Source organism: Semicossyphus pulcher, unplaced genomic scaffold (assembly GCF_022749685.1).
Source record: "Semicossyphus pulcher isolate SPU_LCO1_2020_fin unplaced genomic scaffold, fSemPul1.0.p SCAF_9, whole genome shotgun sequence".
Classification (NCBI taxonomy): Eukaryota; Metazoa; Chordata; class Actinopteri; order Labriformes; family Labridae; genus Semicossyphus; species Semicossyphus pulcher.
This window is the reverse complement of record NW_027211770.1, coordinates 22,611,969-22,637,611: the sequence shown is the minus strand read 5'-3', so window position 1 is coordinate 22,637,611 and position 25,643 is coordinate 22,611,969. Positions and strand designations below refer to the sequence as shown.

Sequence of the window (25,643 nt, the reverse complement as noted above, 5' to 3'; positions counted from 1 at the left end):
GATGAGAGAGCGCTGCATATTACAGAGCCAGAGGGGTCTTATTGAGCTGTAATAGAAAACACGACACAGCGTTTAGGCGCCAACAGCAGCTGCACATGTGTGTCTACCTGTGTCCTTCCCTTACATCACACTCTTTGTGTGTGTGTGTGTAAGGAAGGAGCCCTGGTATTCCTCTCAGCTGCGTCCTTATCGGCTTATCAGACCTGTCCACTTTATTTGACGCTGGGTCTGAGGACATAGGTCTGCATAACCTCACACACAAACACGAGAAATAAAAGGTATGTGTGTGACGGAGGGAGAGAGTAGGTGTTTTTCTGCGGGACGTTTTGCAGACGCTCACCTACATTAGATCTGTGTTTTAGTGTAAATTATTTACCTCCAAAACCCCCAGACTCTTCATCCGCTTCCTTGCACCGCCTGGCCGTGTCTGCCTCTTACACAAACACAGATCCTTTACGCTAACTGTAAGAAGATTTGTGCTCCAGTGGTTATGACCTGTACTGTATAAAAAGCATTGTGAGAGCGCGCTTCTTTTCAGCGCCACATGCTGCAGGGTAAGGGGGCAGCAAGGGTGGGGTAAAGGGGCTAACATTCCTAACTAATTGTATGTGTTCCCTCAGTGTGTGTGTGTGTGTGTGTGTGTGCTCCGTGGTGCAGAATAGTTTGAGAATTTGCCAAGACATGCGTTTGTGAAGTCGACCTCTTGCCACGCAGGGTCAGAGGCGGGGTCAGGTTTTATGTTTCAAAGGTTAGCCTTTATGCTACAGTAAGAACAAGGTCAAAGGTCATATTGAAGAATAAATTGCTTTCTGTGTCTTTAAACGTGTAAAAATATTATATATTTCAAAACAACAATGTGTGACACTGGCCTTATAAATCAGAGTTAGTTTTGCTACATTTGCTCTATTGCCAAAAGATGTAGTGCAGTATTGATTCAATCTACACCCGGCCCATAAAAGATTTTACATTTGTCGCTTTAGCCCCTCGAGGGAGCGGGTCTTTACTAGTAGAAATCCTTTGCTGCACAGGAAACAATGCATTACCCTTATAGCAGCAATAGCAGTTTGTTTAAGATGCAGTCCATTGTGAGCAGTGATGGCCGTCCTGGCTGAACAGAGAAAAATAAAACACAGAGTGAACGAGCTGCTGGATGTTTTAGACACAGCAAATCATCATGTAAAGTCCATGTGACTGCAACTTTACCTTCAATGACGGTCTTACAGAATAAAAAATCTAAAAAAGTTGTTAATGAGACTTATATGCTCTCTTTAACAATGTAAGGAGAATTCAAGCACTAGGATCCACATCCTCCTGTTCTGTGTGTCTGAGTGTAGAAATTGTGCATCTTTCAAGCTTGCTTTTTTTGACACGGCTTTTGTTTGTAACGTGTTTTACAGGGAAAATAAGTTTAACAAAAGTCAAAATCACCTCTTTTCCCCTATTTTGACCATCTTAAATAGGTGGAACTCATGTTTTAAGACAGTAGTTTATTCACCTTGTAAAAATCCTCCCGAGGCATCTCCTCCTTCTCCCTCATTAAAAACTCCTGAGTCTGCATAGGCCCCGCCCACTATGTGCTACGTTTCTCCTTTTGCAAAATTACAGCCAAAAACAAAACATGTCACTGCCATCGTTTAGTGGTGACTTGTTGAAGCTTAGCTAGCTTAAAATGTAGAAATTTGCAGTAGTAACGTTAACGTTAGTAGTCAGTTGTGAGTTTGCAAAGATTACGATGACAGTTACAGCTGGCTCGCGCATCGCCGAAGTGGTTGCCATAGGCTGCACATAATGATATGCATAGCGTCACCTCGTCCATTAACGGGATTGGCTCCTTAGGTTTGTGATGTCTCAAACCTGCCAATCAGAAAACGTGTTGTTCAGCCTGTCCTTGGTACACTGCAGTTTAAAAGCAGACAGGCCCAGCCACGGAGATGACTGCTTATGTTGTCCCTGATATGTCTTGTAGCACATGAAGAACACCACATGGAGATGTTTACAAGGTTAAACACTTGATTTTCACTGGAGGGGGTCTTTGAGAGATAAGATAAGATAGAACTGTATTAATCCCGAAGGTAATTCTAGTGCCAGATTGCCCCCAAAGTTACAGTACAAAATAAGAGTAATTCAAAAATAAGTGAAATATAAAGTGTATGGGTTAATGCTAAAGAGACAGTGTCTTATAAAATGACAATAATACAATAAGTTATCTACAAAAGTAAGCAGAAAGTAATTGTGGCAAGTAAAATAACCGTAATATTGGCTGTAAAGTAAGAATTTATATGGCACGAGATTATGACTATTATTAAGATTATTAGCCGACTACTCCTGCTCAACTTCTATTATTGTTTGTTACTGTCCGTTTGTTAATCCCCATACACCCACACGCCCCACCTGATTTCTTGTATAAGAAGTCCTATCTGTTATTTCAATTTAATTACAAGTAACATTAAAAAGAGAAGAGCTTTTACTTTGAAAGGTGAGCATGCCGTTGGGTTTCTTTTTAGAAATCAATTCCTGAATGTGCAGAGAGAATCTCGCCAAATGATTTATTATTTATGTTTCTAAGAAGCAGAAAAACTGGACCACTGAGATGAAATGAACTCTGATCAGCGAGCCGTTCACCCTACAAACCCTCTGCAAACTCTCAGAAAAGTAGCACAGTCTGTGGCATTTTCACCGCTCTGTGGATGACATTTTCCTGCAGGCGGGGAGTTTCCAGGTCTGCAGTGATACACGAGCCGACTTCTCTCCCCCTCCGTGTGACAGACCTATCAATGAGTCCCTGCTCAGCTCAGGGGAGTTTCTGCAGCTTACCTGATGTTACTGATGGGACACTGCTCCCTGCTCGAGAACTTACATTCCATATCTCCTGTTCAGTGCAGTAAGCAGCTGTTAGCAGCATTACGCACCGTGTATCTATTTGTGTAGGATCATTGGGTGTTATTTCTCTGTCTCGTTGCAGTAAAGTGTGCCCCCAGGTGAAGCTTTCTCACCGCATTCCTCACACACAAACACATACATTTTCTCAAAGTCTTCAAGGTAACGCAGGAAACAACATGTTGTGGTATGTAGCAGGAGTGTTAACCAATCCATAGGGATTACAGGCCGCACAGAGACAGAGGGACACACTGGAAAAATGACAGGGTAAGAGGGAGGGATGAAGTGGCGTATATCCATGGAAACGGTGCTGGTCCATGGTGTTTTTAGACTAAAGTGTATGATGATTGCAAGGGAAGGCAAATGGATTCCCTGTGGGGTTTACCTCTTTGTAGATGTGGCCCCTTTTTGAGAAAGCCATTACTGCAAATGCACGCGTGTGTCTGTGTGTCTCTCTGATTGTGAGTGTCTGTCTCCTCTCTGTGAAGGGGTCTTTGTGGCACTAAAGCACCATCACTTCCAAGGTTTCAGTCCGACTTTGATCACGAAAATTTTGGTGTGGATTGAAGAAGAAATATATGTATTTTTTGATTTTTTTTTCCCACAGTGGTGGTATGATAGTGCAAGCTGATCGCATGATGAACATTTTTTCCATGTTTGACACTGAAAACATGAAATGTACCTCGCAAAACGCCTTCAGTATGTTGCCAGTCGCCATTTTTGTTTTTTTCTGTTCATTGTTTGTTCTTGTTGTGGGCTTATATACATTTAATTCTCTCATAATCAATGTGGGTTTGGGGTTCTTTTAAAGTTATAATCTTGAAGATTTTTATGTAAATAAATGTAAATTCACTGTCTATCGCCGAATGGGGTCACACAATGGTGATTGAGCCTATGGCCCACTGATGAAAGCCTTTGCATTTGCAGTATATAGTATTTTTATGGACTGGGTGTCTGTGGCAACATTCATGGAAAAAAATCACAAGCGGAGCCCAGTTAGTGACGCGTTTTCCATCACCCAGCAGTGGTTGGTCTGCTAGAGAGGGTAGGCGGAGCTAAGCGGTCTCAGCAAGTGTTGGGACCAAACAGTAATCTACTTTGGCTGAACAAACAAAGACAAGATCGATGACTACAGATACAACTTCAAAAATAAGTGAAAATCCAAAGAAAAAGAAACAAATAACACGCTCAGATGAAGCAAACAGTCTCAAAGGGAAAGCGACCGTCAGCATCGAAAATCAGGAGTTAGAACCGTGAGAAAGGGAGCCAGCCGTAAATGTTTGGTTAAATTAGGAATCATGCTCTCATAATTACCATTGATCACCATTAGAGGCGCCATAGAGAACCAAACTGAAATCTTCCAGATTGAATCCTGAACTATACTGTAGTTTGTGGCCTGTTGGACAAGCTTTACTTGACATGACTTTGAAGTATTTTAGCAGACGTTACAAAAAAATGCATGCTTTATATATAAAAACACAGTGTGTGGATACAACATCTCAAACATGTACGATCGTACCCAGAACAATTAAATACTGAAATACTGATATATTGTTTCAAACTGCGTCAGAGAGGGTCTGATGCAGCTCTGGGGTCGTATTTGTGTTGCAGAATTAACAGTGAAGCTATTGTGTCGCACACAACGTGCCCTTTATTGAGTCCGCCCCCGTATGTGTATGCACTCATGTCATTGCAATGCACTTTGTAACTGCATTTACCAAACAGCTTGTGTCCACCAAAGTGCGCATCCTCATTTAAATGCACAATATTTTCCGATATGAATGCATAATGCCTCCTCCAACTCTGTCCTTTACTGTCTCTCAAAACACACACGCACACACACACATAAAAACATCAATAAAAAAACATAAATTTTTATTCACTCATGCTCTACCTCTAAAAGACACACATGCACAAACACACACACATGTACACACTGCTGCCTCTCAGCGTGCTCTTGTAGCTATTAGGCTAATATCATTAAAGCTCTTCAGGCTAATCATCTCCCCCGATGAGCCACAGGTCTCAATGGGCTGACGGGGAGAGATCCGGCATGATTGACTTGGCCTGTGCTAGTCTCTATGCGCCATTAGCTTTGTGAATAGAAACCGAAACACACACATATATACAGCATAAACTCCACACACACACATGCATGCACTGGATCATGCTAATGTATGTCATCTTCCCATATTCATTTGCATGTTTGTGAAAAGACCTGTCAGTTGTTTGGGATAGAAATGGAGGGGATGAGTTTGTGTGCAGCGCGCACCTTTTCCCTGTTTGTGAGTGTGTGAGTGTGTTTCAGCGCGTGTTCGTCACTTTTCCTCGCTCATGAGCCAGGTGCCACAGGGGAATGCTGGGAATGTAAGCCGGCGATGAGTGATGCTGACAGTTTGCCAGAGAAACTAAGGAATGGAGGGAGATGGAGGAAGGGAGGATCCAGATATTATACCAACCGCTGATAAGCACTGTCACACCCCGGGAAAAAGATTTCCCCTTATGGATCGTCGTTCATTTTAATCCCCTCATTAATCAGTTTGTTCCCGGGCGTTTTCCTGCAATTTAGGATGATATTTGTGTTCAATTTGGGCTGTGCATGCATGCCTGAGTTATGAAAGCCAGAAGAGAGAGGAGGTAGAAGGGAGGAGGTTTAGGAATTAGGGAATAATTCAGTGTATTGCAGTAAGGGAGTTGAGGAAGGAGGGAAAGAAAGTAGCAATAGCTAACCATTAATAGATGTTAGCATATTATAGCTAACCAGCCTGAAAGAGAGGGTTCAACAGTCCCTCTACAATCTGTACGTGCACATGTTTGTCTCAGGGGTAGAAACAACAGAAAAGTAGACACGAAGAGTACCTCGGTGGGAGTCAGACTTGTGTCTGCAATTTATTCCAGGGCATAAAAATCCCCCCGACCAGCAAGGTCATCTTATCTTTACAACTTCTGATTGTGTTGCTCCATTAAATTCTGAGTGGGGAGCTTAGAAAGGTGCACCTGACCTCTAGAGGGCAAAAAACAAGGTGTAATTTCACTCTAGAAAAATAAAACAGCAATGCTTTTTTTTACTGTGAAGTTAGATTGCCTTTTTCCCAAGGCCCCCCAAAACTAGCCATGCTAGCAATGTTGCTCTTGATGTGCAAGTCAGAGTGAATGACTTTGGTGATGCCTTAGCTCTTCTTCTAGAGCCAACATGTTGCTTTAACCTTAATACGTCCAATAATTTAGCTTATGACCAAATACCTGCAAAACTAATAATCAGCTAAAGTTGTTGTGGTAGTGCTAATTAGCAAGTGTTAGCCTGCTAACAGGCTGAACTAAGATGGTATAAATGGTTAACATTACTTTATACACATTAGCATGTTTACATTGTCATTGTGAGCATGCTTAAGCTAGCATTTAGCACCACAGTCCCTAACTACATCCTCACAGAGCCACTAGCATGGCTGTAGACTGTCAGTTCTGCTAGCTGTTAGCCTTTAGCCTATATCTCAGACATCAGACATACTATATTGGTGTTTTTTGGAAGGCTTTGCTGCTTAATTTGTTGAGGAAATGAAAGATTGAATTGCAGCTAGAAATTACAGGGTGGAAATGGGCTGTGGTGTTTGCAAGTATAAGATAACCCTTTTCATTAGCACAGAGTTCAGGTGGAGTTTGAGATGCTTTAGATCTCACAAAGCAGCCTGTTAACCTAGCACTGTCAGGAGGGATGTCGACCACAAACTAAAAGCCATAACAAACTCCGGATTATTTGGGATTCAGTACACAAAGAGACCAGGAGGGTATTTAGAGGGGAATCCCACCGGATTTCAGTATTGGGTATCCTGCCTGAGGGAATAAGTGAAGTATCTATTACGAAAGCTTTAAATCACTGACACAGAAGCTATTACTTAAATTGGTTTCGGTCAAACGCCCCCCTCCAAATTAAAAACAATTGCGATCCAAATTGATCGAAAGAAACAAACAGTGGCTCTTTAAATTCACACCAATTAATATCACACTGCTTTCTGAAGTGACAACCCCGTTACCAAAGTCAGCCCCTCAGTTTGCCTTCTGTCCCCCGCTGAGGCGGGAGAAGAGGGGGTGAGGAACGGGAGAGAAATGCTGAGAACAGATGGCGGAGTGGCCCCCATGTTCAGCTGCCTGGGTGATTATGGACACAGCTGTCAGTCACTCTGCATGTACGTGTGGGTGTGTGTGTGTGTGCACATGTGTGTAGTTGATTTTTTTAATGCAGCGTCTGTGCTTTGTGTGTGTGTGCGCCTTTAACTCGCCCATGTGTACCCTGGTTCCTTTGTACTGATTGTGTAATGTTACTTTTGATCTGCGTGTTTATAGCTACATATTTTTTGCAAACATGTTGGTGTCAAGGCAGAGCTCAGATCTCAGGTCAGAGTTCACACTAAACGTCGCAGAGAATGTATGATTCATGTCACCTGTCCACACGGTCATGAGCAAATATTTCTCCTCCTCTCTCTCTCCTCTGTCTTTAGGACTTTGGCACTATGTCTGTCTCTCATTATTATTGGGCTCTACCGCCATCTAGTGGTATTACAGATTAATGCGGCTCTCTTAATGTCACAGGAGTATTTTCACAATGCCAAACTCCCAGACAAACCTCATTACCAGGCTCATTCTTTTTAATCCAATTTAATTGTTATGAATGTAATAAGTAACGGAATTAAAGTGAAAGTTTCTCTATTATATTCCAACATAACATTTCTGTTATTTGCAAAAAAAGAAACTTATTTTGTAAAACTTTAATGTGAGTTCTACATTTCATCTGTTCAGCCGCTTATGGCAGCAGAAAGAGCTGTTAAAACACTGACAGACCATATAACTCTTAAAAAAAGTAGACACTACATTTAACATTAATTTTAATTAATTGCAGCAACATCATAATTCCTCTATGTTTCCACCCACCTCGTGAATACAGGTCCGCTTTTTTCCACTCTGCGTTTAGCAAGAACCATTAGTTCAACAAAACAAATTTTCACTGTCATTGTCACACACACAGCAACATGTGTGAAATTGTGATCTACTGCGAAAGAAATTTAAGCTAATTAGCAGCGGCTATTAGCCAGCTGTGGTAACAGTTTGCTGAGGCAAATGGGGATAAATGAGAAATGGCAGAGAAAAGGCTGTGCTGGAATCTCATGAATCAAACATGAAGTGTTGGAACACATGACATTTTATTTTTCTAGTTGTTAAATCTGCATTTTTCAGTTTGCATGCACAATATTTCAGTGAGTTTTATCCATTTAATTTAAAGCAATAGTTTCTTGGTTAATTGGCTGAAATGGTGACCCCTAAAGTTAGTGTTTATATTAATTAGTTAATGAATTATCTCTGCTGGCTCATGTAGTCATCCATGAAGGTGTTTCGGTTGTCAGAGGGGGTACGTAGTTGTCCATCACCTCCTTGATCCAGTTATTGTACAGGCACAGTTTGGTGTACACACTGGGGTTAGCGGGGTTACTGCAGCCATTCTTAAACCACTGCACACCCTGCAGCTGGCCATCGCACACCATCACACTGCCACTATCCCTCTGGAGAGAAAAGGAGGGGGTTGTTTATAGGAAATCCATGAAATGGAAAGTGCTATGATACAGAGCAAGGTAAAGGACGAGGAAAGAGAGATAAAGTGGCACAAGAGAGGCGAGAGAAATTCACCAGTCTAAACCACAGGTTGCTTTTTTTTGTGCTCACCAGGCAGTTATCTGTGTCTGCTCGGCCAGCGCAGACCATGCCTGGGCTCCAGTGCAGATACTCAGGGAACGTGTTCATACAAGTTTGGTCATCCACAACAGGCACGGTTATACACTTCAGGCGTTGATCAGGCCCGTCTGATTGGAAAAGGAAGATGTGTTATTGCTCTGATGGAGCAGTTCAAATTCTACTCTTTAAAGATAGATTTTACAAACGATATATTCTCTACATAATTCATCAATCTGCTGCTAAATATTTGACTTCAGTTTCCTTCCTTTCCCTGCACAGGTCCATGGATTACTTCCTGTTTTGATACATCACCACTTCATGCACTGGAGCATGAATTCTGAGCCTTTTCAAGGTCTACCTCTTTTAATCAGTGTTGATCACCAACTGGGCCTTCTGACAGGCAATTAGAAACTTCTCTGATTTAGGAAAGCCATTTTTAGCCTTTATTACAACAGAATGTTAATGCCTTATTGAAGCAACAATGAGCAGAATATTGATGAGCTTTTTGAGCAAGTGAAAGCCCACCTGCAGATCAGAATCATTCCCCTGAGTCATGATGAAAATTACTTATTCTGATCCAGGCTTCTATTTGTCTCTTTATTAGGTCTGAATGTCTGATTAATCTTCCCTACAGTAGTGAGTGTGTTCCCTGGTGTCAGTCCATGCATTTCATATAAAGAGCACTAGAACTATACCTGCAGGCATTTCAACAAGGTAAACCAACATGTGTTTTTATGGCAAATTTCTTACTGGTTAGAATGTGTTTTAAATCCGTTTAAAGGCATGTTGTGTTTTTACGATTAGTTTTGCTACAGGGGACTGTTGCAGAAGCTAAAAGATACAAACGATATAGGTCCCCCATATTGTTTTCATTCGTCATGCTGGCAGCTAACAGCACTACTCAAAGTTGTGAAGTCAAGTCTTGGCTAGCTTGTGGTCCACTAGCTTCTGTTACAGCTGAATTAGCTCCACCATCAGGTCAAAATGTACGTTTTTCTATTTAATTTGGTTAGCTTAGCCACACTTATGGTTCTGTTGAAAATGTTAGCGTGCAGGCAACTCTGTTAACTTAGTTTGTAGCACTGTAAACATCATTCCTGCTACCACAAGCATGTAAGTGAAGTATGAAGCCTTAAAGAGGAGGAACACAAAAACTAACTTTCTGCTTTCTTTAGGAAAGTTGTGCGAGACATTTGGGGAGCAGACTGAAGGACGTGCTGAAAAGGCTGCTGCTATTGAATAAAAGGTAATAGTCAAAAGCCTTTAAATAATACATGGTTGCATTCTGAAAATGTAGTATAACAAGCCCTTCAGCCAGGTTTTCTAAGCCCAAATATGTTTTTACTGCAGATATTTTGCAGTAAGTGTATTTATTTTAAATTCTAAAGCTGTTATTGGGGTCAAAAACACTGGTTAGAACATGTAGAATTACTCATTTCAAAGGTATGTTGTTGTTTATTTACCACTACAGGAAACTTTTGCAGAAGCTACATGATACAAAAGGTCCTCCATATTGTTTTCATTTGTCATGCTAGCAGCTAGCAGCAGCACTTAAAGTCATTGAGTCAAGTCTTGGCTAGCCTGTGGTCCACTAGCTTCTGTTACAGCTAATTTAGCTCCACAGTTAGATCAATATTTATATTTTCTATTTAGTTTGGTTAGCTTAGCTGCACTTACTGTTTTGTTGAAAATGTTAGCGTGCAGGCAACCCTGTTAACTTAGTTTGTAACACTGTAAACCTTCTGCTACCACTAGCATGTAAGCGTTTAGCATGGTGACATTAGCATTGTTAAGTATTGTGAAGGAGGAATACAAAAAATTAATGACTTTCTGCTTTCTTTAGGAAAATTGTCATTTGAGGAGCAGACTGAAGGTCGTGCTGAATAGGCTGCTGCTATTGAATGAAAAAAAAAAAAAAACGGTCAATGCCTTCATTTAAACAATACAAAGTTGAATTCTGTAGTATAACAAGCACTTCAGCCAGGTTTTTCTAAGCCTAATATGTTTTTACTGCATATATTCTACGGAAAATTAATTAACTTCAAATTCTAGAGCTTCTATTGGGGTCAAAAACAGCGCTTTATAGGTCAGAAAGTGTAGAATTAATCTTTTCAAAGGTATGTTGTGTAGTCGATGTTTATTTACCACTAGTTGTGTCTATAACTTTTGCAGAAGCTACATGATAAGCAAGATAGGTCCCCCAAATTGTTTTCATTTGTCATGCTAGCAGCTAGCAGCACCACACAAAGTCACAGGGAGTCAGCTTCGGTTACAGCTAATTAAACGCCACTGTTAACTTAATTTGTAACACTGTAAACGTCCTGCTATCACTAGCATGCATGTGCTTAGCATAGTGACATTACTTCAATAGCAAAGAGCAGATTCACAGTGCCTCCAACAAGGACACAAATACTTTTATCTTGTGCTCTACAGGCATGTGAACAAGGATGTATGTTTTTGTGTAATTTACTATATTTGGGGTTCTATTGCATTGCAGGACTTCATGCTTCGCAGAGAGGAACTTTTAATCCTAAAATGCACTGCATCGTGCGGTGTCAAACTTCAGCTGGTAGATGAAAGGTGGAAACTCTACAGACTCTACCGCCAAGTAAAACAGTTGGTGTAGTTGCTGACAAAGGTTAGTAGTGTGCTAATTACCAAAAAGGTAAATTAAGCAGGTTCCATTACATTCAAATAAGGTTTTAAAAATGTATTGAACCTGTTTGCCAGGCCTTAAAGATAGACACAAGTGTTTGATAAGAGACACTAGGTAGAACAGCCTTTACTCAGATCAGATACTTGTATAAAAACTGGTGTGGAAATGTTGACTGGGAATATTTGTAGACTGGATTATGAAACACTGGCAGGTTAATGAGGTGTTAACGCCACAGTTGCACCTTTGGGATCTACTTACATTGATATGGGGTGGTGGAGCCCCAGCCGCTGACATGGCACGTCTCTCCAGGCCGCGGGCATCGACTGGCCAGAGGGATCGGCCGCACGTGCTGGTTGAAGCGCGCGGGTGTGGCCAGACGGACCATGGTGAGACTGTGCAAGGGTGAGCGGTAGGGACTGTGCATGATTACATCAGCGATCTGGATGTGCTGCTCAGTGCCCTCCTCCGTGTACGCAGCATGTTCCCCCAGAGATGCGATGGAATTGTGGGGTCTGCAAAGGTCAGGAGGGAAGTAGACTGTGAGTTATCAAGCTCTGGGACCTCTAGGCGTGAAGCAGAAATATGACCATGACAGAGGAACAGTGAGCTATAATCAGACAAATGATTTAGTTACCAAGGGTTTAGTGAACATTACAGTGGTTCTGCCAACAACAACAAGCCTTCACAACACATTATTACAAAGTTAAATACAAGCACACATCTCTGTAAAGTTAATCTGTTCCGTGCAAGACACATTATGATGATAATTTCTCTTGAAATAATATATAAAGTTGTATTAAAACAGTATATGCAAGTATGTCTGACCTATTTGTGAAGGAGGAACACAAAAAATAAATAACTTTCTGCTTTTTTTAAGAAAATTGTGCAAGACATTTGGTGAGCAGACTAAAGGCCCTGCTGAAAAGGCTGCTGCTATCGAATGAAAGGTAACAGTCAGTGCCTTCATTTAAAAAATACTTGGTTGAATTCTAAAAATGCAGAATAACAGGCACTCCAGGGAGGTTTTTCTAAGCCCAAAAATGTTTTCACTGCAGATATTATGCGGAAAATTAATTTATTTTAAATTGCAGCGCTGCTAGCGGAGTCAAAAACATAACCGATACAAATGCGACTTTTTACATCAGTAAGACACAAAGATGCAAAAAGAAACTATGCCTTTAATTCAACACAAACAGTAAGTGTTCAGCGAAGATGCACTAGTACTTACGTGGGTGTACAGGTAAAGGAGGTTACAACCCACCATTCATTAATAAGAGCTCCACTGCAGCCTTCACCCCGTAGATAGACCTGCCAGGGTCTGGAGTGAGGCTGGCACACCTTGTTGTCCGGCAGAGGGGACGCTCCTGTAACACACCAACACAAACAAAGAGAATTTAGAAAGCTTGCCTTATCATGAAACTTTTATTTTGACAAAAAACACAAATATCTACCTGCGAGCCCCAAAGCAACCACCAGAAGGAGAAGATACATTCTGTCTCTCTGTTGTTGTTCTATTCTGATAAAGTGGCCGATGTGATCAGTCCGGCGTTTTAATACCTGTGAGCTATTGAGGACAGTGGGAGGAACAGGTGGCTTTATTACTGTCATGCATCATTTCCAGTTCAGCCGTAACCTTTGTGTTAACCTTATCAGAGACATTTTTAAACATTATTATTTAACAATATGTCCAGGAAGAGCGACACACCCTGTTTACAGGAAACTTTTACTCCTTTGCGGAGAACAAAACGAAGCCTTCATTTATGGTGTGTACAATAAACAACTGATTTCAGTGTCATGGAGAACGTCTTTTTACGCAGATTGAAGATCAGTAAAAAATGGCGTTGTTTTGACATATTACTTTGAAATAAATAGAAATGAATTGAAATAATTAATGGTGTCATGAATAAATGAACTAATCTTTTGTAGCATAGTAGTAATAAAGGAGATAAGAGTGCTCCAGGGTTAAAAATCTAATAAAGCAAAGAGCCATATAAATTCATGAATTGACGATGGCAATAAAATATGTCACAGTGCCGCAAGATTGCGTCCTTGAGGGATTATTACACAAGTCATTAATGGAGATTACACAACACTGATGAATTAAGGACTCTTTCGTAATGTCACGATTACTGGAGTCAGAGAGAGAACATTTCCTCCTGATAGCTATCACCCTGACTTTGAACACATGTTCCTAAATATACTTTGACACATTTGCTGAGGAACATTTTCAACACTGACTTTTAGATGAACCACAGAAATCCTCCTTTTTTTTTCTTTTTTTTTTACATAAGAAAAAGTTTTCATATTTAGTCCGCGACCTAAATTGTCTTTGCAAGGATGTCATGATTATCCCTTCTATTAGAAAACAGAAGTCCCTAAAAGTGAAGCCAAAACCTTTCGAGCGCCCCCTGCTGACTGGCTGCAGTATAGCTCATAAAGCCCGCCTCCTCCATGTTAACAGATGGGACATGAGTCAAACTATAAAATCAAAATACACGCCAAGTACATTTTTCTCAAACATGGTTTCTGTCATTATAGTTAGTTCTCACCATGCTGATTTACGTCCAAGTGTTCATTTTGTGACAAGTTTAGTTCTAATTTGATGCTGTAAAAAGGATGATTGACAGCTCTGTTGACAAATACCGCTCCTGCAGCCGATCTGGAGGAGACGTAACTAAAACAATTTGTGAACGTCTGATTCACACAAAGAAGCTCTGCTGTTAAATACGCTGCCGTGTGGGATCTTTGACGTTTTTTTTCAGTAAGGTAAGTGTGTGTTTTGGTTAGCGGAAGTGTCTACAGCGGCTTCACCCGCCGATCTCTGCTGCGCAACTCTGGCTCTAAATGATGTCACCTTCACAAGATGGCAGCGTCTGTCACGGGGGGGGGGGGGGTATGGCATCAATTCCGTACAATGAGAGCAGATGGAGACGCATCGTCCATCTTTACGTGCAGTCATTGGTCTGCACACCCTCACAGGGTCCAGGTGCAGCAGAATAACTGGATGTCATTACAGCACGAAAACATTCAAATGTAGAAATATAATTGGTGAACAGCTTTTAATGGAGAGATAAATACAGTGAGATTGAAACCTTATTGGTAAACGTAAAAGTCGTGGACACAACACGTTTCAGCTTGCTGAGCAGTCCTCTTCTTGTGCTGGTGAAATGTTAGTTGAAAGAAAACATCTGAGACAAAATCAGATCCACTCTTTCAAAATCTGGGTACCAAACATAATTATAAAAGTTTAATTGCAAAACAAGCAGCAGGTGTATTGTATTTCAGAACCAGTAGAAGCTTTAATATACATCAATTGTGTAGCTTTGTATGTAGCTCTTGTTTGTGTTTGATTCATGGTGTAATTAAAAACACACCATTCTTGCATCACTGGTTGTCAGAAATCCACAAAACAAACTTCACAGTCACAGTTTGCTTATTCATCTCTGTTGGTATGTCTTACATGTTGTTTCTTTTCATTTATTATTGATTACAGCAGAAGCGTCTGCTCTGGTGCCGCTTCAGCTGATAGAAGTCTGGAGATTTTACACAGGAGATGAAAGGAAGCACAGGTCTTAGAGACAAGAGAAATATGCACAATTTACTGCATCAAACGCTAAGCTGACGTAACTTTTATCAACCACAGACACCAGGTTCTCTTGTATAAATATTTATATCAAGATATGACACAAATATTTAAATGAATTCAGAGATGACCGTTACAGAAAACAAAACTGCAGGTGACTGTAAATCATTAAACTATTTAGCATTTTGATTGAATGTTTGCTTTGTTGGCACATGATAGGGTGATGTTTGTTTCTTTGCTTGTTGTTCTGTCCAGTTCCTCTGTGCAAGCTTGTTTGTTGTTTTCCCAAAGGCCAACAGTCCCCGCTGGGTGGTTATCAACATTTACAGCCCGAGACAGCGCCACAAAGAGCGGCTGCTGATGGAAGTTTGAGGCTCTGGTGAGTTATGATACGACCTGAACGTCAAATGACCATTTTTCGGCCTTGTTGTATGAAGCTTAAAAGTTCTTGCGCTGTCAGAAAATGTAGCCGAGGCCGTTGGAAAAGTTTACTGCTGGGGGTAGAAGGTGTGGTAAATCTGGTCGTTCAGGATGCCGGCGTAGGTGCCCACAACTGCGGAGGTGTCAGTGTAGAGATTCCTGATGGGAAAGAAAGAGAAGATTTTTAATACAAATCCTCCCTGCATGTTTATACTGCATCACTGAACCTGCTATTAAATTATCTTCTTACATTGCCTTCTCCTCCAGCTTCATGCCCTTGATGCTGTCCAGGCATCCTCTGGCGGTGTTGATGACGCTGTCGTAGTAGGACTTGACGGAGTCTGTGATCTTGGTCAGGGTACCCTGCTCCTCCTCAGCCTGTCGTGGCATACGGAAGCTTTCAGCGCCTGCACAGAAAAGGTCAGAAGTGTCAGAGGGGAACCGCACGTTTATCTTTTCTTCTCTACTTTTTTTAAATGTCATTTAATGATCATACAGAATGCACTTACTGAGAGCGAGGAGTGCAACCAGCACGGTGACGACCAGCAGCTTATTCATGATGTCACTCGTATCTGCAAGGAGAGAGAGAAAAGTTTACCTCAGTTTATCCACTAGAGTGAGACATTGTCAAACATTTATCCTCTTGTGTGTAACTGAGAGATTTTTGTCTAAAAGCCCTTTTTTAATAGCAAAAACTTAATTCCCCTTTATCAAAATTCTTTTACAAAACAATCCTGCAATTCTAAGCCTGTTACACTCGATCCTAATCAATATTGGAAGTCAAAGTGTCGGTACTCACTGTATTCCTCTCCAGAAGTGAAGGAAACAGAGTAAGAGGCTCCACTGCCCCTTCCTGTTATATAGGAGAGTAGATGTGTTGACTTGTCGCTCCCGGAACCAAAGTGCACTCTGCGGGAGATAAACGTGGGCTGTTGTCCGGTGTATGTCCGTGGGAGTGTGTGTGTGTTGTGTGTCTTCTATCTCTGCAAACACAACGCGTTTATAGAGCTTTAAATGTGATCAAAAGACACATAGGAATCTGGTCTGATTTGATTTTCTTAGCACAGAGCTGAAGGCAGAGTCATGATGAGACATTTCCCTCTGACTGTGTGAGTGTGACCTATAGTAACATGAAAAAACAATCATTTTCCATTGATTAGGTTAGTAGTTCATTAATGCAGCATGCTCGTAAAACCTCCACCACCTCCACCAGGACACACTTGTTACTTGCATAATGGTGGTGATGCGTTCATGTCACACCAGGACAGTCCTAAGTCCTGTTAAAGTCAGAAGTCTAGAGTGTGTTGAACACGTCACCAGGCTAATTCAGGTTATGAAATATGTATGCCAGCTGAAATAACGGACACATCGCAGCTCTTTTTGATCAAAGTGTGTTTGGGTTTGTAATCAGAAGTTTTTTTCTTCCTTGTGTGATTTGATTTTAAATGAAACTGGTGGAACAAAGTGCAGCTTTGTTTGTTTGTTTGTTTGTTTTTGTTGCTTCTTCTGTGCTTTTTTCCCCCAAATAATATTTTTAGAGCAACAGAGAAGTTTTGATCCCATGTTTTTGGCTTTTTAAAGTGCGGGCCATTTTTTATTTTATTTTTTATTTTTTTGCTGTTGCTTGTTCTGTGCTTTTTCCCCCCCAGATATTTTTTAATTAACAGTAATAACATTTTAATACCCTTACCTAAAAAGCACATTTATTTTTTGTTTTCCTTTGGGTTTTCATTAAAGGCTATTTAATTATATAAAAAAAGTTTTTTATCCTTGTTAAGGCCAATCACCTGTGTTTGCTTATAAGCCAAAGTCAAACTTTCACAATAAAACTATAGTACTGAAAAACAGGTTACAGACAGAAGTAATAATACAAAAAAACTTATACAGACATATATTTATTTTCCCCCCCGTCACTTAAGAGCATATTTATAATTTGAATAAATCAGCAAACTCTAGAGCAGGAAGTATTTTACTTCCCGTATCTTCATTGTGTATATTTACAAAGAGCGGCAGAAATGTTTGGATCCCTTTGATCCCTTGTTTTCATCTCTCTAATGTTGACCGAGATTGAAGCAAACATCGGAGCCCATCATGTGAGGCGGCCTCACATGTCACAATGTCGGTTCAGCTGAGGACAGACGATGTGGGCAGCAGTGGGATTCAAACCATCACAGAGCTCACGCTTTTGATCAAACGCAGCTGATTCAGAGCTGCGACGACTCGACGACGTTAAGCTGCACAATGACTCTATCTACGCTTACAGAAACACTCACACTACAGTCTATTAATGCTGATCTCAAGTCATTATTACACAGCAGAGACGTGAAAATGCTCTTGCACAATATTGTACCGTTGATAATGACCCTTAGCCCACTGACAATATTTGTTTACACCAAATAGAAGTATTCTAGGATTTATACTGATGGAGAAATGTGGTCGTACGCTGATTAAAGAGACATAGATAGATAGATAAATACGGTCGGTCAGTCAGTAGATAGGTAGATAGGTATGGTCGGTTGATCACTAGGTAGGTAGTAAGGATGGGGACGAATAATCGAGTACTCAAATACTCGTAGTTGACGTCATTATTAACGTTACACTACTCGTGCACCCGTGCATGTGTTGTGTTCGGCTAAAGTAGTTTAACTCAGTTGGCTCACATGCACCATGTCAGCCGTGACCAGGAAAAGTGATGTCTGGAAGTCCTTTGACAAAAAGACGACAGTAACGCACTGTGCAAGATATGTGGTGTTAAACTGGTACATCATGGAAATACTAGTTTGATGCTTAAAGCACAAGGAGAAGCCAGTGGAGACAGACAAGTCAGACAGTCCCGCATCATTTGCTAGCCCTGTTAGCACACGCCGTTGTGACGACACCAGAGCGGAGAAGATTAGCCCGCTAATAACGAACATGGTGACTGGAGATGTGCTCCCATTAAATGTTGTGGAAGGAGAAGGCGTCCGTGAGCTGATGGCGGAGCACAAGCCACCATCACGCCGGACAACAGAGTGGAAACAATCTGAGTTACGTGTGAATCAACACCGAACAGAAGTCCATACAGTCCACTACCGTTGTGACGTATGACAACGGAATGTAACAACAACGTTAATTGAGGGGAACTGTTAAGGTTGTTCAGTGCATTTGAAATTGCACTTGCTTTCCATTGTTGGCTATTTATTTACATTAATGTAAATGTTAGATAGTAATGTTCTCTTACAGGCATATAGCCTTTTATTTCCGGGCCGGAAGGTCCGTGTCCGACGTGTTTTTTTATTTTTATTTATTTATTTTTATTTATTAGTTTATTTGTCAGGGACAATGCAAAGACACTGTGACAGGTTACAGTAACATGAGACATATGTATTGCATATAGGGTTTCTAGCCGAGGCTAATTTGCAACCCCTGTCCCTGGTTAGGCATTTCTACTAAAAGGTCAGTACAAGTCATCTTTAACTAGAGCACATACTTGAGTTGCATTCTCATACGTTATAATGTATTTAAGTTTTTAAAAATTACACACAAAAAAAATACACCTTACAATCATTTTAAAAGTGGCACATATAGAATGTGTGTTTAAAGTGTGTTTCACCTTTTCATTAAAAGTCTTCATGTCAATTTGTGTTTTTATTTCTGATGGTAGTGCATTCCAGTAGTGTGTTCCTTTTACTGAAAAAGATAACGGTTTCAGAACTTCCATGGGACGTGGGATGGCTTTGTTGAATTTGTGAAGCGGTTAGATGGACTACAGTTGGAGTGATAGGCTTTCAGTGGACCCACTGTAGCTATGCCCTAGCTGAGGACGAGTGATTGAATGCACAACTGGACCCCCCCACCCCCAGTCCTTCCCCTCCTGTCTTTGTTGTCCCTTCCTGTGTGTTTGTATTTGTGTCTTTTTTGTTGTTGTTGTTTGTTTGTTTGTGTTTGTTTGTTTTACTTTTATTTCATTTTCCCTTTTTTTCTTATTTCTTTCTTATGGTTATTTTATTTAACTTGCATTGTTTTGGTATGATTTGATTCTGTATGATCTTGGCATAGTTTTTACTTAGATATTTACAGATTTGTTTATTTTACTTATTTATTTGAAGTGTTGAAGTGAATCCCTTGTGCCCTGACATTCGCTGTTGAAATGCATCCAAGGAAAACTCAATAAAAAGAATTTTGAAAGAAAAAGATAACGGTAACAAAATCTATCATTTGTGAGTAAACGATTAATCGTTCATGAGGTAATTAGATCACTCAAATGTTGAGAGTAATGAAAATGCCCATCCCTAGTAGGTACATAGATAGATAGATAGATAGATAGATAGATAGATAGATAGATCCGGTCGGTTGGTCCCTGGACACCTTATTAAACCCTGGGACCCTGTATCTCCGGTTTGCCAGTCTTAACATGTTTTTTTCTGTAGGAGTGATTCATAAAGTTTCTCTAAGTGATTGGCCTACAATCTTTGAGCAGATTTTCATTTGGTGGAGCAGTTTAGACTTTAACACAGCGCACAGACACTGTACCATGTGCTGTTACAGTCCTGTGGGACACTCATCATCACACAAGTAAAAAAACAAAAGAGGAATTTGTTTACTCGCCCCAAAATATCTTAGTTGGTGAAGGAAATCAATTCTTTCTCACATCAACTCAATGTGGCCTTTCCAGGACAGTAAACGGTCGATCATTACACACAAGAATTTAAGAGAAGAAACCCGCTTGATTTCCTTGTTATGAATAAAGATGGGAGCATCATGAGGGTCAGATGGTGAGCCAAATACCATTTCCTCTGTTGTCTTGTATTTATCTCAAGAGCATTATTGTCGCTCCACTCGACCACTTTATTCACCACATGTTGGTGCAGCCCGGGGTCGCCTGAGTTACTGAACAAAGAAATCATCATATATCATCAGAATACCTATCCTTTACTTTAGTCAAAGTACTTCTTACTGTAAAAATAATCTGCTTCCATTTAGTCAACTTTAGTATTCTCAGCGAAGATTTTCTAAAAATATCACAAGTAAAGGTTCTCCTTATGAAGAAAATAGTGCCTGTTTAACTTTAATACGAACGAATAGGATTATTACTACAGCTGCTTTAATTTTCATGTTGCATTTTACTGCTGTAGTTTTTGTAGATTATCTTAATGATGAGGACTTTATATATCTTTGGCTAGTTTGACGTATCGCAGGTCATCCGAAAATCAGCCTTGTTATCCATTTTTTAAAAATGTGTTTATTTAGCTTTAGGAGGACTTCAGTTTTCTAAACCCGTATCCCATAATCCACTGCGTCCTTCAGTTTATCACAAACATGTTAAAGCACATTTTGAGTCTTTTTTTTCCTTGAGAACAGTTCTCTTGTACATAAAGTTACTTTCCATGACTACTCTCTAATATAGTGTAACGTTTAAAGCTCCTGTGAGGAGTTTTTGCTGGTTATGGAACAGACAATAATTCTGATGACTCTATATGAACTACAAAAGCAAACCCGACCATCTGCGACCAGACTGATTAATTCTATATAGTTATTCTCAATGCCTGAAACCGCTGGCGGGTGGGGTAGGTGTCAGACGAAGCGATTCACTGCACGTTGCCTTTGTTTGCATTTTCCAGGGCTAAACTTTAAAGTAAGTGATACATAAGACTGTTAAAGAAAGCAGGATGAGATTTTCTTTTAAAAACCACTAAAGCATGTACAGGACAAAATCAGCAAAGAGATGAGAGGTCGGCTTTGTCCACAGGGGGCGCCAAAATCAAACCCAAAGTTCCTCACAGGAGGTTTAAATCACTCACCCAAACTGAGCCTGTTATCTAAAAGCTCTGTTCAGGGTAAAGATGCCAGAATGTAAGACAACGTAATTTGTTATTATACAGGTGTGTCTGTCTGTCTGTCTGTCTGTCTGTCTGTGGTGGTAAACGCTCAAACAGTTGATGAAGAAGCACATCTCAAATAGTTTCCAGTTCGCTTTAATGCACAAACTCACACATAAACATCACATTCGGGTTAGTGTATCAAACACAAAATACTATACATGCACTCTTTGCATAGCTGGTGTTGACATATTTGCTCTGCTTTGAACCTTTCATGATTCTTTTAGGATGTTGATTTGAAAAGAGGCAAAGGATTGTATTTGCATTGTGCATTGCTCTTCTCAGCCTAATCTGGTGCACCTTCTATGAACTATCATCTACTACAGGCTGCTGACTGGCAGGTTGGTCTTCTTTACTCGGCAGGCAGGTATTTGTCCAGGTGGACCTTCATTTGGTCGATAGCTTGGCTCAATGCTTCGCCAACATGGGGGCGCAAGTAATGTTCGTATGCACCCAGGGTTGTTAAGCGGGCCTTCGTCACCAGGGGTGATGCTTCCTCAAGGCAGGCTCTGCACAATTCAAGAAAAAACAATTATAAAACTGTAATACTTTGCTTTTAAGGTGGACACATTTCTTAAAAACATCAGCACGTTTACTGGGTCTTTACTCACGTGACAAACTTGACGAATGATTGGAACTCAGGCTTGGCCTGCAGGTCCTCCACATACTCTCTAACTTGTGATCCCTGTTGCATATCACCAGCCTGCTGCACTAAAGGAGCAGTGGCTGCCCGTGCCTCCTCGTACAATTTCACTAGCCTCTTGACGAAGGTAGTTTTCATTTCTTCATACTTGTCAACAAGCTCCTGCGTAGGTGCGGCGATCTCGCACAGGCTCATGGAGACTGTAATGAAATCAGAATTGTTGGATTATTATGTGAGAAGCGCAGATGGTTATTTGAAAGGACTATCTTTGTAAACTCTTTCACTGGAGGAACAAAAAAGCAACCCTTTGTTTTTTTAATGTGCTCAGTGAAAAGCTGAAAATTACCACATATAATTGCATCAAAAATCTGATTCAGCCGTGCAACAGTTTAAATAAAACAGAACAACAATTTTTTTTTTGTTCCTTTTTTTAGAACAAGGAATGATTTTGTCTGACGTCTGAAAAATGAACATTTACACTGAAACTCATTTGATTTACACGGTTACATTCTTTTTTTCCCGCAGACGCATGATTTAGCTCCACTAAAAAAACTGAGGTTGCATTGTAATGTTGCCTTACCCTGCAGAGCGAGGATCAGTGCCACGGCAAATTTTGCATTCATCTCTGAAAAAAAACAAAACAGAAAACTTCACTTTAAACTCTCCGTTTTCCAGATTTGGCATTTCAACTGATTAAAGGAGATGAAAGCAGGTTGATGAAACTGCAGAAATCCAACGCAAAAACTGTTTAATAAGACAAAAGTCTATTTAGAAGAGAAGCTGCTGAATGCAGAAGAATGATTACCTGCTGCTGAGTTGGATGTACAGATCCAAGAAGTGACAGTCTTCTCTGACGGCGAGTTGTCTGTAACTCGGAGCTCACATCTGGACAGGATGATATAGGGGGGGACTGCAAACAAACGTCATCTGATGAGCATACACACACCTACACACACACTTGTGCATGCACACGCGCACACACAGTCACCTAAACAAAGTCCAGTGTACATGATCTTCACTGTAAATACTGTATGTGGAAACATGAGTAGGGGGTTAGGCAATGTCGCTCTAATGTAAGTTTATCTATTTTTTTACACGGCGACGCACCCTGAGCCCTCTTGATACTGACGGAGTTGTGTGTCAAAGTTCACGCAGTTTATAATCCTCACATCCCACATGGTAGAAAAAACTCATGCCTCGTCACGCTGCAGTAAGGTAGCGTTAAATACGTTAACTCTGGCTCGTCAGCATTTCTATGGAATCACTTTATAGTGAGAGTTAAATGGTCAGCAGGTCAATCAACCATGATCAGTCTAGACATACCGTGCTGAACCCAGAGCAATGCATGCTGGGACTTCTGCCTTCACCTTTCACCCTCAACCCCCGCAACAGACTAGTTGTTTTAGTAGTTTTACCTTTGGCTTCTTTTTTCTCTCCTTCCTACTTTCTAGATTTGGCAAACTGTATTTTCCTTATTCAATATGCAAAAGTGCGCACAGAAATGACAAATTATGCTCCTAGATTGTATACATAAATATTAATTTGCCTTCTGATTCTTTCATTCAATTTATAATTTTAAAAAAAATAATTCTTTGAAACTTTCGGCCGAGACTGGAATCTGTTTTTACCAGCCTCTCCAACCAGATTCAAACACGTAACAGATTTGGGATTGATATTCATTTTATTAGCCATTTTAACAAGGTTGCAAAAACATAATTTTTTTCATCTGAGGAATATTGCCAAAATAAGTTTTTAAACCAGACAGATGCTGAAATGCTAATACATGCTTTTTTTACCAGCCGCTTAGATTGTTGCAGCTCTCCACAAAAAGTCTGTTAGAAAATGACAGTGACACGTTATCCCTCTGCTCTCGTCTCCAGTTTCTTTTAGAATTGATTATAAAGTACTTTTACTCAACAACAAGGCCTTACATAATTTAGCACCTTCACACATCACCGACTGCCTCTCATTTTATATCCCAACCCGTACTCTCAGATCTTCTGCTGCCTTTCTTTTAGAAGCTCCTGGAGGGCAGCTTTTAGTTTGGATCTTAGGACAGCAAACCTATCTTTTTAAACTGGCTTTTAATGAGGGTCCACTTTACTATATCTTCTATATATGTTATTGTTTGATTTTATCAAGTTGATTCGGTTATTTTGTTTTTGCTATTGCTCTTCTTTTTTTGTCATGTATTAATATTTTATTTTATTTGAGCTGTTAGATGTGAACCTGGAGTATTATTATTTCCAAAGTTAGATTATTTCTGTGTCGAACATAACCAGCAAAGCCGTGTGAAACACAATATGTTCAGCGATGAGCAGTAAGAATCATAGATATCTCATGTGACCTGAAGATTAATTTATTTTCATCTTTTCTTTAGCCTTCAGGGGATTGATCAGCTGCTTTGGTTGTTTTCAACGGATTGTAGTTATCAATGGTCGTCTGGATCTTCTCCCACATGGAGCTTTTCACACTAGAGGCCCATTCAAAGTAGCTGTCAGTCACAGGCTCGATGTGGTCATCATAATAAGCTCCAGCGAAGTCCAGCACTGCTCCCCCAAAACCCTGGACTTTAGCTTTGGCTTCGCTACGACATGCAAAAGTACACAAATAAGTAACAGAGTACATTCAGTGTGCAAACACATGGAATATATTTACAATTCTAATAACTGGGGACATTTACAGAGAAGTCACACTTGCGTGCAAGAATAAGCTGCAGAGAGACGGTGATCAGAGTGCTTGTGGAAAATACCTGGCTCTATCTACCATCCTCTGCAGGAATCCTGGAGGGTCAGGTTGTATCGGGGTGGTGTCTGGGCTGGAAGTCTGGGCTGAAAGTGGCCCAAATGCTGCAGAGGAGGACGTTTGTCAGTCAAGTAGAAAGACAGTACTTCTTGAAAATAAAGAAAGATGTAGGATGATTTCATTAAAAGTCCTACCTTGCATTAGCAGGATGAGAGAGAAAGCCAGCTCTTTCAGATGCATCTGCCACAACAGAGGGCGAGAGAAACACGAGAAAGAGAAGAGAGTGGTTTAATTGTCAGATAGGGTTATTTTTACACGATAAAGCTGTCTGTTAGTCTAGCAGCAGTTCATGATAGATGTCCCAGCTGCAGCTTTTCATATTCCCAAAACATTATGTTGGATTCTTTCAAATTTCCCCCTTCTCAACAATAAAACCGTCACGTTACCGATCATTTTGGTCACAGCTTCCTTAAAATCCCAACAAACAAAAGCAAAGAAGTGTCACAGTGTATTTCTACCTTTTCCTCTCGCTCTGGACAACAGGAGTTAAATGAAACAAATGTTATCGAGCCACTTTATTTGTTTAAGGTGACTGTGACAGAGTTCACATTGCTCCAGATCGGATGATCTCTCACTGAGTTGTTTTTTTTTTCTTTCCTTCATTGCATCGTTTTATTGACAAATAAAAAATCTGACAGGAAGCAAGTAAAGTGTTACAAACAAAAAGAATGGATCTACTTTCTCTCTTGCTGTGTCTCTGACTCGTTTGGTATCTCAGAAAGAGGGAAAACCAGACGTGATGAGTTTGTGGGCCAAACTTCTCCTGGTTTGACGTTTAGTTTGAGTCTCTTATCATCACAGCTAGCTATGTGTTTGTTTCCTCTTGAAGTTTGCTCCATTTAGATGTTCATTTCAAGCTAAGACATTATGTTTTTTACACCCTGCACTCTTGATAACGTTTCAAAATCAACATTAGCCGAGTTGACTAACTGTCTGAGCGCCCTTTGGTTCAGAAACCTCAGTCTGCTTGGCAGGTGATGATATGTGTTCAGGCCAGTCAAAGTCTCTGTCCAGGCGGCAGAGATACGGCTGTTGGTGAAGAGCGGGGGTAGATAAACGCTTTCAGCCCCGCAAAGCATT

General features: G+C 40.5%; 3 protein-coding genes across 3 annotated transcripts; all 3 read right to left on the bottom strand.

Annotated features, from left to right (window-relative positions):
- Positions 1 to 8,237: 8,237 nt before the first annotated feature.
- Positions 8,238 to 12,745, bottom strand: LOC138584207 (trypsinogen-like protein 3). The gene is made up of 5 exons (XM_069656383.1): positions 12,706 to 12,745; positions 12,483 to 12,618; positions 11,513 to 11,766; positions 8,590 to 8,726; positions 8,238 to 8,429 (listed from the first exon to the last, which is right to left on the bottom strand). Exons 1-5 carry the CDS (start codon positions 12,743 to 12,745, stop codon positions 8,238 to 8,240), a joined length of 759 nt encoding a protein of 252 aa, XP_069512484.1.
- Positions 12,746 to 14,344: 1,599 nt separating this feature from the next.
- On the bottom strand, positions 14,345 to 16,133 carry apoc2 (apolipoprotein C-II). Its single transcript, XM_069656883.1, has 4 exons — positions 16,057 to 16,133; positions 15,767 to 15,829; positions 15,508 to 15,664; positions 14,345 to 15,416 (listed from the first exon to the last, which is right to left on the bottom strand). The coding sequence occupies exons 2-4, from the start codon at positions 15,813 to 15,815 to the stop codon at positions 15,326 to 15,328; spliced, it is 297 nt and encodes a 98-aa protein (XP_069512984.1). The 5' UTR covers positions 15,816 to 15,829; positions 16,057 to 16,133; the 3' UTR covers positions 14,345 to 15,325.
- Positions 16,134 to 21,195: 5,062 nt separating this feature from the next.
- apoa2 (apolipoprotein A-II) lies at positions 21,196 to 22,638 on the bottom strand. The gene is made up of 4 exons (XM_069656701.1): positions 22,564 to 22,638; positions 22,339 to 22,383; positions 21,727 to 21,958; positions 21,196 to 21,624 (listed from the first exon to the last, which is right to left on the bottom strand). The coding sequence occupies exons 2-4, from the start codon at positions 22,379 to 22,381 to the stop codon at positions 21,468 to 21,470; spliced, it is 432 nt and encodes a 143-aa protein (XP_069512802.1). The 5' UTR covers positions 22,382 to 22,383; positions 22,564 to 22,638; the 3' UTR covers positions 21,196 to 21,467.
- Between the last annotated feature and the right edge of the window lie 3,005 nt (positions 22,639 to 25,643).